This window comes from Festucalex cinctus, chromosome 4 (assembly GCF_051991245.1).
Source record: "Festucalex cinctus isolate MCC-2025b chromosome 4, RoL_Fcin_1.0, whole genome shotgun sequence".
Lineage (NCBI taxonomy): Eukaryota > Metazoa > Chordata > Actinopteri > Syngnathiformes > Syngnathidae > Festucalex > Festucalex cinctus.
This window is the reverse complement of record NC_135414.1, coordinates 26,185,021-26,197,376: the sequence shown is the minus strand read 5'-3', so window position 1 is coordinate 26,197,376 and position 12,356 is coordinate 26,185,021. Positions and strand designations below refer to the sequence as shown.

The following is a 12,356-nucleotide window of genomic DNA, read 5'->3' as shown; positions in this document are numbered from 1 at the left end:
GCAACACAGGCCCAAGTAATAAACTCACTCATTTTCTTTAAGTATGCATCCACTTTATTTAAGGAATGCGACGTACAACAACAGTAAAAGCACCAGAATTAAACCATCATGTCCATTATTCCCTTCTGCGTTTTCTTTTTTCATCTTCCAAAGCATCAAAAAGATGGAATAACAAACATATATCCCATAAAGAGAAACATATTCACATTCCTTATGTATACAAAAGCACCATTTTAATTGTGTCTGCAACACAAAACGAACGTTTGAGCAAATGCGTGGACAGCCCCTTTGTTCATTCGAGGTCACACATGTACACGTGTCCTCTGTTGCTTTTTGTATCTTTCGTTTTAGTCCTTCCTTCCTTCCATTCCATCCTTCAAAGTGTTTCTTCTTTTGTCAGTAATATCTGTTGAGGCTCTGAGTGACTGTGCTGATGTCTGGCTGTCCGTTCATCCAGATTTCTCTCAGGATCCTTTCCCGCTCTTCTAGCCGCTGGGCCCGGTCTAGTTCTGATCTCACACACAAACACACACACATCCTCAATGACCATCAATTCACATCAGCATCAAATTATCTTTGAGCACTGCAACTCATTTCTATTTTTAAGAAACATGTGTGTTCAAATTACCCTTGCAAAAAGAAGGGAATAACAAGCAAAAAAAAGGCATTCTAGCTTAATGCTAACACACAATGTAAAAAGCCATATACGTGCTAACTAATACAACCATGTTGTTGTATTACAACCCTTTAAGCAACAATTCCCTCTGGTGTGTACACATTTTTTTGTGAGTTTGCATGTAAAATTATACCCTCAGCGGATGTAAACATGCTGGCGTGCAGCAAGGCCCTCTCAAAGCGTCTGCGCCTTCGCGACGACATGTCCGTCATCTCATCCCAGTCCTCCGATTCGCTGTCCCCGGCCGGTCCGGCCACCTCCGAGGCGACGACGGCCATGTTGTCCGGGTTGGCGTCGACGTGCTGCTGGTGGTGCTGACAGACGTGACGGTGATGGTGCCGCCTGTGGCGGTGGTGGTGGTGGTGGCGATGGCGAGGGTGTTTACTGTTGCCATAGTGACAGTCGGCGCGGCAGTGTATCTGGAAGACGACGGCACAGAGCGTGACGAGCAGGCCGACAGACACGCCGCCCAGAAACACCAGCGCCGTCCTCTCGGGTTGGTCTGACGGAGAGAGATCACAGACAGAACAACTTTCATCATTTGTTTAAACACTAGAGTTCTATTTATTTATGTATTGATTTATTTGCTATTTTAAAAAATCCAGCCACCCAACAGTTTCTGAGAGACACATTTAAATCCGTGATTCTTAACTGCTGTGTCGTTAGAGCTCATGAGATGAAATTATTTTCATGACAGTTATGAATCATTTGCGACACAAGGCGTATCTCTGCACAGAGGAAGATTAGACATGATACTGTTAATTTATTTTGCAGATGAGCTCAGGCCGACGGAACTGCGAGGAGGACTTTGCCTTTTTGGGAATGGTCACAGCCAACTATAAAAAAAAATATTTTCAAAAATAAAGCCTATGCAATCCCATAGTCTAAATATGCTATTCTTATTAATGTTGCATTTGTGAAATCTGAATGAAGCAGCAAAATCCACCATTTTTATCCAATTCTGGGGACAGCCATTTTGCCACTTACTCTTGACTGAAAATGACCTCTTACACATGTCACATGACCAAACTCAAACAAGTGAGCCATGATTGGTCGTTTACCCAGAGGTGGATAGAGTAGCCAAAAATTCTAATAATTCTAATAATATTACTTAAGTAAAAGTAGTCACAAAAAAGTTTTAAAAAGTATTTGCTTAAAAGAATATATAGTACTTAGAAACTGCTTAAACACGAAGGCTGATTTATTTTTAAAAACTTTAAAAAAAATTAATCATAATGCCATGTTTAGACTATTGGGGGCGCATAGAGCATTGTTTTTTTTTTGTTTTTTGTTTTGTTTTGTTTTTAACATTTCCTGATAGACATCAGATGTTAATTTGTATTATTATGATTATTTTTTTTACTATTATTGCTGCGACGTATCCCAGAATTTCCTTTGGGTTCAATAACACAACTGCCTAACCCAATATATTCTGTCTCTTTCACATTGTTGCAGTGGCACTTTCTGGGGGGGAAAAAAGTTCATTTTCGTAATATAACACTTACAATATGCACTTGTGAGACCACATCGAAAAAGATATAGTCACAGAGGATGCACAGTATATTCAGACTGCCATATATGACATGTTCTGAACATGTATCGTACCTGTGATGAAGGTGTAAGCTGCCAGTATGTTGCTAAGCAATGCCATCTCCTTGGAGACCACCATCACAGCCGTGTCGGGGCTCTCTGCGGTCTGAGTGCTCATCACTTCACAGGGAGTTGATCTTATTGGAATCTTCTTCAGCCCTCAACGGCGCTCTCATACTCATCTCTTCATAACAAACGACAAATAACAGAGGAGAAAGAGAGAACGGTTTTCATCAAACAATTTGGAAACGCGCGATTATTGGACACAACATTGGGTAGACTCAAGTGCCATTTACACCAGCAAAACAATATCGGGTTATTGCTATGGAACGCAATAAGAAGCATCATGGAAAAAAAAAAAAAGGCTAACACATCACTGAGCTGCCATTAGCTAAATCTAAGATAATTATCAGAGGTGGCAAAATTAACACACTAGCATGCATTGGTGCAGGTTTTATTTTTGTTTTTTTTGCTATAAAATCAATTAATAAGCCAATAAATGCAGGAAATATAACCAAACATCAATGTCAAACATGTAGCAACTAGCAATGTTTTTTACAACTACATTTACTCAGAGATGTTTGGAACGATCCCATCTTGCACGACAAATTGAATCACATTCATTAACAATACAAATACAACAAAAAAAAGCCATGGGTATTTGTTTTTCGACTATAGAGCCCAAGGGCTAACCCACACGCACGCATGCACACGCCCCCACACAGGCACATCGTAATGAGTGCAACAGTAGTTATGGCCTGCCAAGCTAAATGTAGAGCGAATGGAGAGACAGTAAACACAGAGCTCTTAATAGAACTGTCTAGACATGCAGCCCAGCAGCTCATTCATGAAACTTACTCACATCCCAGACAAGAGTTGTGTCATATAAGCTCTATCTTTACTTATTCATGATTCACTAAGTCAGACGTATTAAAGAGACCTTTATTATTAGACTATTTATTTATTTATTTATTTTAGAATAGAGCAAGCCAAAATAACAAATACAAATTGGCATGATCCAGTGCAGCTCTACACCCACTGCAAACTACAACCATTGCTAAATAAATATAGCTCTGACAGCATCACTCAAAACTGAGCATGATTATCTTTGTAAGGGCAGTTTTTGACAAGAGCGCTTATACTCGACGTCATTAGGTTCTGTAAGTGCTGTAAAGTAAAAGTGATTCAACCGACTTGATCCAGTTTGTCTGGAGCAGAGCTGTTTTTTATTTTTTTATTTTCCACACCTATCAAATGACATCGCGTCATATTGACTGACTTAAAGGGTAAAGGAGACAAACTATAGCACTGGCGTGCACTTGAGAATGAAGAAGTGAAGGATCCATGAGGAATATAAAATGAGTATTTGAGCCGCAGTGCTTTTTATTTTTTCAAAAGTAGTCATGTCATGGGAATAAAATATTGTATAAATAATATAAATAATAAAATAATAGAGGAAGTATAATCAGAATATTTGGAGACTAAAGCCATAATGTGACAGTCACAACATGAAATAAATATTTTCTCAAGGATCCTTGAGAATGTAGCATAATATTGGCATTCCTCAAATATGTTCAGTATCAGAAATGTGAACCATATTTTTAAAAGTAAGAAAAACTTTTTTGATTTATACTGTTTACAAAACAGCACTTCTTACACCCATTTGCCACTTTGTCTGGTGAATCCAACCAGAGGACCCATTGACCAATAAAACCCCCTTCCAACTCCAATTTTGGCCAGGGTATCAATCATTTGGGGCTGAAGTGTATACTGGAAGCGCAACCACGAGGCGTGTAAAATGCACGTTTCAAGCTTTCTTTAGCACTTCAGGCACATTTAACTGTTACAAGAATGACACATCAGCCACGCGCACACACTCACACACTATTGGGACTCAAGACGACACAAACATGGACGGCATCCTCAGAGCGATGCCAAATTAGCTGGCTGTCGAGGTGGTTTTGGGATGTGGAGTGCGAGTGCCAAAGGACGCGGATGCCCTTCTTCCCCTGCTCCCTTCCTCCTCGCAGCCTTGGCATTCGACCATTTAGATTTGTGCTTGTTGGAGCAAAAATCATTCCTCCCTGCCGGCAGAAAAGGATTTATTGCACTATAGAGGCTGAATGCTTTCTGTATTAAAGACTTGAATTCATAAAAATCATTACAGGCTCAGTAACATGCTCATGTAGTGTGAACGTTGCTAGCTGCTGAACTTCCCAGTTATGTATTTAGATGATTGTGAGGCACAGGGCCAGCAGACAGCTCATTAATAGATGGCAACAGTGATAGAACTTGTTGCCAAGCAAGGGATCAGCCATTTTCACTCACTGGACACTTCATTAGGTACACCAGCAGCACAATCTTTGGTTAAAATAATCTTCCTTTACACAAATTGATAACCTGGGTTGGGGGAGTTACTTTAAAAATGTATTCCGATACATAATTATTAACTAGTTACCTGTTAAAATAAGTAAATAAATAAATAAATAAATAAATAAATAAATAAAATAGGAATAGTTAATAATGTAATCCAAGTGCTATAAGAATAAAGTAACGTAAATTGATTACTTTTAATACATTTTGAATTACTACAATACCAAATGAATGTTTGATGAATGAATGTTTGTTTAATGTGTACGGTTTTAGAATGTGCAAAGAAAACTGAGCACCCTGAATTCAAATAAAAAATATAAGAACTGTGAGGCAGACATGCTAACTAGCTAGCCAGATAGCATCATAGAGCACTAGCTAGCTCACTAAATAGCTGGATAGATTTGCTAGCTTCATAACAAAAGTTTTTCAAACCTTCTCACATGACCAAGTATTTGTTATAACAAGTGAAATTGGGGAGGGTCGACTGGGGAACTGAGAGGACAAATTAAGATCATATAGGCATGATATGTTGATATTTGACGTCAACCTCGAGAAGCAGTTTTATTTTTATTGACCAGATTAGCAGTTGCTATATTGGCTAATACGGTGTCTAAATGCGTGATAGATGATTTTTCGTTTTTGTATCCTAATTATGTAACACCGGTACATGTGTTCTGTTACTCCCCAAGCCTGATGATAAGACGTTTTCAGTGACAGTGAGGTATGCAACAATTTGTTTACTATTGGGCTGCAGTGTATAGTAGCGTTTGTATTGTACTGACAGATAATAGTAGCTGCTAACTGGCTCAATTGAAAATTAATCCAATAAAGGATACCTTCACAGCTGTATAGGAAACTTTCCTTTATAGTCATGCCTTCACTTAAGTTTTCTTTCCATGACCATGCTCATGACTCAAATCACTCGTATCTCAAATCGAGTTTCACCATTGATAAAGAGATAGCAACTTTGCGCGCCTGCCTCACAAAGTACGTTGTCTCATCCACTTATTAACAGGAGCAAGAGGGTTTTAGTTTCTTGGCTCAAGGGCACTTCGACAAGGCAGTTCAGGATCACACCCACAACCTTTTAGTTGGGAGACGACCACTCTACCACCTGAGCCATGCCACGTCATAACATGTGAGGTACATAGCTACAATAGTAACCTGAAATACTACCACTACATGAATGAAATTGTTAGTAAGCTACTGTAAATACTGTATGGCATTTCCGTCAAAGATTTATCTTTATGATAAAAGACGATTCAATACGTATGTAGAACGATTTGATTCGGTTCGATTTTATGCGCTCACATCCTTCAAATCAAACAGAATATTCAAATCATTTTTGTCACACCCCTATTGATTCGTTTTAAATACTTGGACAGTCTTGTGTTGAACTGATGAAAGGCGCATGACACAAGTAATATTCATATAACACAGTTGGAGAAAGTGTCTTTCCTCAATGAATGACTAAATAGTCCACTTCCAATGTGAGAATGAATAAATACTGTATACTACTATTTTAAAACCTTGGAGGAGGTCAACACCTCTGAGCAGCTTGATGATTCAGTGCCTTGCTCAAGGGCACCTTGACAGAATATTTTGGTCCATAGAGGGATTTTGACCCATGGACCCTCATGTCCCCAGGCCAAGTCCTCACACAGTAAGCTACTCTCGCCACAACCAAATAAATTAATAAGCTGCTAGGTGGGGGAAGAGTAGCTCTCATGATTTCCACTCTTGTCCTTGCTAATGAAATACAATTAAAATTCGAGCTGACAATTATGCTAAGAGACTTTCCTTGCACCGTCTACAAAGTGATCTTGTTTCTCTGAGCGTGGTTCAAACACATCGTGTGTGTGTGTGTGTGTGTGGGGCTCTGCATGTGAAGCTGATGTTAATACATTGTGACACTGGCCTTTCCCTCCTCAGCACCGTTACTCTGTTAACATGACCTGCGGAGCACAAGGGAGACAGCATGCACGCCAAACACAAACACAGCACGGGAGATGGACGGAATTGGAGCATGGGGTGGGGGCACGCAATAATGGAACAAGGTGGAAAAGTGGCAGAAGATCACATCAAACTTGCGAACAACAAGAAAAGAAGGAGAATTTACACTTACATTTCCGTGCAGCATCTCTCAGCTCCTCTTGTTTGCCTGCGTCTGTGCTCCTCTCTCCTGCGTTCAGCGCCACTCCTCCCCTTTTTCCTCTTCCCCGTGTCTCCCTCCTGCAAAAAAACACGATCACCAAACATAGACGTTCTCCTCTGGACTGTTATCAAAAACAAATGAATCCATCGTTCACTTTTTCCTTCTTGATACAGCTTCACAGGTTGACTGTTTTCCAAAATACGCTTCCCTCCTCTGCCGTGTGAGCTTCTCCAGGTTGGTTTGCAGTCGGCGAGGCTGAGGTCAGGCCCTCGGGGCAGAGCTGTGACATGAGAGACCTCGACAGGACAAGCAAGTCTCTCTCTCTCTCTCTCTCTCTCTCTCTCTCTCTCTCTCTCTCTCTCTCTCTCTCTCTCTCTCTCTCTCTCTCTCTCTCTCTCTCTATCTCCCAAATGTCTGCATCCTTTTCCTCAACTGCTTGTGGAGAATATACTGTAGTATGTGCAGGAGGAGGAGGTGGGAGGAGAGTGACAAAAGCCTGCTGAATACTTAATAGTATGTATTTGTGTGGGAAAAAAAATATATGTGTACGTTTATAACAGGTTTAAGGCAGAGTTTGCAATTTTCAATAACATCACATAAAGGTCCCATGCGACACCTTTTATTTTAAATATATTCTTTGGGGTCCTTTTAATCAGGCTTTTGCATTTGCCCATGATGCCATTTTGGAAGCTATTTTGGTTGGTCTTACACATCTTTCATTTTGAACGGGCTGTTTCCTCATTAATATTCAGTATGTTAAAACGCTTTACTCCGATTGGGTCACTGTAATCCTTAATTTTTTTGTGGAAAATATCTTTCATCTGACTGGTAGTTGCCAATACTTTTCGTGAAAGTTAGCAAACCTTTGATAGAACTGTGACGCTCCAGTCTTCCTGAAGAAAAGTATTTTCTTTAAGATAAAAAATAAATAAATAAATATATAAATAAATATATAAATAAATAAATAAAGTCGTCCTACACAAAATATGGCTATTCCTCTGAGGTTGACAGCTTATCATTCATTTACAAAGTCAGACTACCAACGCAGCAGACGTGGCTAACACCAGATAACTTACAGTGCTGCTAATGCTAGCTTAGTATTGCTAGTGCTGTTATTTTGTTGAAGCTTGAGATAGTATGCATCTCTGTGACTATTTATTAGGCCTTTGCACTTTCATAATCGCATGCCAGGATGAACGACCATGTTTGAGAATAACAAGAGACTTGAAGGGTGGGGAGGGATTAGTAAATGAGGTTATAATATTCAAATCTTGCTAGCAGTTTTAACACTGTAAACTCCCCCTTTAAGTGTATTTAAAGAAGCTCATGAGGTGTCCAGCACATGCAATGACTGTGATAAATCAAATACAAGAATGTTTTACAAGGTGACTTGTATCAGGATAATGGCAGCTTACAGTTGCATTATATTCACACAATAGACCAAATTACATACAGTACGTACCTACAGTTATTTTCTCATTGATGCGCCTGATTTAAAAACACACACACACAATAACAATGCAGGTTGTTTGTTCCTGTTGAAGTTTTTTTTTTTTTGTGCTAAATCACCATTTTTTTTCTTTTCTAAAAACGCATTTACATCGGATGTGTGAAATTTTTATGAGCTGACCTGTCATGTTGGCAGGTTATTTCTGCGCCAAGCCTGACAACCTCACTCACTCGCCCTCTCTCGCAGGACTCCCCCCCCCCCCCCCCCCCCCCCCCCCCCAAGCGCACACTGGACTTATGAATGCTTAAAAACGCTAAATGTATTGCAATTGACAGGGGGAAAAAAACAACTGTAGAGTGAATATAACAATTCTGCACACCCCTGTTCAAAATCTAGATTTATCAAGATCAATCATTTCAAAACAATTTTTTTCACTATAATATGACCAATAACTTGTAGAACCCAGTTGAAAAAAAAATATTGAGAGTGGAAGTAAAAATAAACATCTGAGATAATGGGGTTGCACAAGTGTGCACACCCTCTTAACTAGGGTTGTAGCAAGTCAGCACACAGAAAAGTCTTAAGGAACTGCTTAAGTTAATTTGGTGTTGATCAGAGGCACTTTAAATGGTGACACTTCCATTTAACATGCTTCAATGTGAATGAATTTCATTCTGAACACAGCCACATGCCACACACAGGTTATTGGCCACATTTTGGAAGACGTTTTGAAATTATTCCTCTTAATCTCATTTTCATAATCGCAGAAACATGGCATTTCAACAGTGGTGTAGTCTTTTTATATCTACTAGGAGATGTTTTGCTTCACACACATGATGTGTATGAGGGCAATCAGTGCTGAAGGCTTTTTAATTGGACTCGTAAGAATAGCGCATCCGAAGAGTCAATATCAAATCTCAGCACATTTCAGTGTCTTTCCACACCAGGCTGCACATAACCGTACAATCGCAATTGTTCCCTGGCCTCTAGGTGGGAAAATATTTGTTTTCTCATCACTGCACTGAGAAATAAATGTGAGACAATTTTCACTCTACATTCCACCTGTCTACATAAATGAGTCGTTGTATATTGTGTGTACATATATAGTTTAATTTGTCTTCATATGTAGGGGGAAATAGCATGTTAAGTGGCAGTACAGTCGAATGATCACTTCTTCATTATCACTATTAGTGAAACATAAAGTTCTTGTTGTACAGCAGGCACATGGGCTGAAGCTCTTAACATTCATTATGCATCCACCACTGCACCTTCTCCCACCATAACCCTCTCCACATCCCGCTTTTACATTACACACACACTGCCAGACATCTTAGGACACACAACAGATGAAAACAGTCACTAATTATTGCATTTGAAATGAGATGACACTTTATGTGCGAGTGAGGGGTCACAAGGAACAGTCTACTCTAATGTCAGACAGATCAAACTACTATACTGTATCACGCTCAAGTTACATTTGAATTATCTGTGCTAAAACATATGTCGGACCTTTTTTGTTCACCAATCACCAGCATTTGTTGAAAAGGGAAAACATGGGGATACCCAAAAGTAGGTACATCAACTTTATGTTTTTCCGTGCCATTTTCTACAGTAATAGTAATTAAAAACACACTGCAAACAGTTTATTATAACATTACATATAATTTTTAGCAATCAAACTTCTTAAGGTTTCTTATTTTTCCCCTTTTTTTTACTTTTTCCTTGCCCACTTGTAGTTCGATCAGGGGATGTCGTTAATACTTGTCAACTGTGGGCATGTGAAGCCCTTTGAGACTCTTTTGTGATTAAGGGCGATATAAATAAACTTGACTTGACAAGTGGAAGTCAACCCAAAATCTTTCTTGACAATAACATGTTGAATGTGCAATATTGCACTCATCGAATGTCAGTTAAGCAGCAAAACCTACCCGTTTTTACCTACCTCAGGGGACGGCCATTTTGTCACGTGCCATCAACTGGAAATGACATTACAGTTCCTCAGGGCTCAGCTACAGAAAGCAGGTGCATCGTGATTGGTCGATTCATTACCTGAGCAACTATGATGCCATTTTCAGTCAAAATGGCTGCCCCCTAAGATGTGTAAAAATGGGTGGATTTAACTCATGTTCAACAAACCCAAGTTGCAAGTTGGTAGCATGTTATTTAAACTTTATTAGATGAACACAATTGCTCTCATTTCACACGTCAACTCGCATTATAACTTTGTTTGCGTAGGCCACCTGTACTTGTTTTAGGTTTCTGTCCAGGATGTGGCCCCTTTGCCATTATTTAGGTCTGTGTGTGTGTGTGTGTTACATAAGACAGCTGTTCATGTGGTAATAATCAAATCATTCCCATGACTGAGTCAAGTGGAAGTCAGGGCCTCTCAGACTGTCACTCTGCCTCTCTGTACTTTGGTTCAGCCCCCCCATACGTGTTTATTCTCCTTTATTTCCATTTTGCCTCCCAACTACTCTGTAGCTCTTTGCTTCTGCTTTGCTGCATTTTGTCTTTATTCTGTATTTCACTCACCGCCTCTCGCTCTCTCTTTCTCCATCCGCCTTGTTCCATTTGTTGGGGCTATTTTCATCTCGATGCACCCGTATACAGTACGGGAGACAGAGAGAACCCTACAGGAGATATGAATTATATACACAATATCAACAGATGTATTGGCACCGTGGCACTTCTGATGTCATACAAACAGTACTGTATGGAGCTCAAGATTTTCTGGAAGGATATGCGGGAAAATTCAGACAAAAGGAGCTCAAAACATCATGCAAAATGATGGCAAATCATGAGACGTCAGTTTATTTTAGTGAAATATCTATTACATGCAAAAATAAGGGACTGACGTAAATAAAAAAAAAATTTTAAGATACGTACCGTCATTTGGCTGATATCTTTGCTTTGTGTAAATTTTCGAGATATGAGCGCTGCTGTATGGTGGCAATGAACACAACTCGCGTCATAACAAGCAGCAATGTGGCGGATAAACAATTCTTCAAAAGGGGTCTTCAAGGTGTTTATTACCATTCCCAATTAGTTACCTGCCGAACTAAATATAAAACACAAAATATTTCATGTTTAAACCACATCGCTTTTTTGCCTTAGGCTATAGAAAGTCAGTTTGTTTGTTTTTTAAAAAAAAAAGCAATTTTTGAAGTACAAAAATGGAGGTGTACCAAGTTCCCACATGAAACGTATGCGGTAAAAGACAGTTGCTCACTTGTGCTCTAGTTGATAGATTACTTACTGTATAACCGCAGCTCAACCTTTGGCTCAAATGGGTCAAGCTAATATGCTTCTGGCGTTATAGTCAGTCATTTGAAACAGCATTTAAAAATATAACATACTGTAACTGTACATGTATTTTCCTAGGCTATTTTTAAACAACAAAATTAGTGTTCTTAACCTTAATGAAAGTGGATCGAAACTGCAACAGGAAGATGCGGTTGAGAACAACTAGTCTACAAAATACTGCCCCCAGGTGGCCAAGGTACAATAATTAAAAGCTTGCTCGAACTCGTATCTCAAGGTACGAATGTACACAATCAAACGGATCAAGCAACACTTACAAAAAGGATTGCTTGACGTTCAATTCTCAAACTCGACAATACCGCTTTATGTATAATTTAGTTTCAGTCTTAAACGGAGAACGAGTCACTAATAGCAATGTTATCCCCACAGCATTAAAGACCCCCAACTAGGCGGCACAGAAGGTTGATCCCAGCTGATTTGTGTTGCACAGCTGTGAGCGTGTGTATGTGTTTGTCAGCCTCTCTCGCAGCCACTGTCAGTGTGGTTACGCAATCGCTGTTGCTCCCGTGCACCCGGAACAAGTGGAGGGTGAAGAAGGACTTAATGAGGTCTATTTGTGCACTCTACTCTTCCAAAACTCATTCCCTGTCTGTGCTTAAAAAATTGATTCAAAATAAAACAAAATTAAGTAACATTTGCTTTGAAAAATTATTCCCGCATGAATGATTGTCTTTATATGTTCCCCATAACGAGAACAAGAGGCATAGTAAAAATAAATAAAATGAAGTCAAATGGATGGATGAATATACCAGATTTCAGTTTACCTGTTCTAAACATAATAACCCATCAGT

The 12,356-nt window shown here is 39.4% G+C and overlaps 1 protein-coding gene across 2 annotated transcripts; it reads right to left on the bottom strand.

Moving 5' to 3' along the window:
• Nucleotides 1-23: 23 nt before the first annotated feature.
• Nucleotides 24-7,197, bottom strand: eva1ab (eva-1 homolog A, regulator of programmed cell death b). 2 transcript variants are annotated; one of them, XM_077519920.1, is made up of 5 exons: nucleotides 6,949-7,197; nucleotides 6,765-6,871; nucleotides 2,282-2,450; nucleotides 810-1,178; nucleotides 24-509 (listed from the first exon to the last, which is right to left on the bottom strand). In XM_077519920.1, the coding sequence occupies exons 3-5, from the start codon at nucleotides 2,382-2,384 to the stop codon at nucleotides 397-399; spliced, it is 585 nt and encodes a 194-aa protein (XP_077376046.1). In that variant the 5' UTR covers nucleotides 2,385-2,450; nucleotides 6,765-6,871; nucleotides 6,949-7,197; the 3' UTR covers nucleotides 24-396. The 2 variants fall into 2 exon arrangements, with proteins under 2 accessions (XP_077376046.1, XP_077376045.1); XM_077519919.1 differs by having other exon boundaries at nucleotides 6,765-7,197.
• Between the last annotated feature and the right edge of the window lie 5,159 nt (nucleotides 7,198-12,356).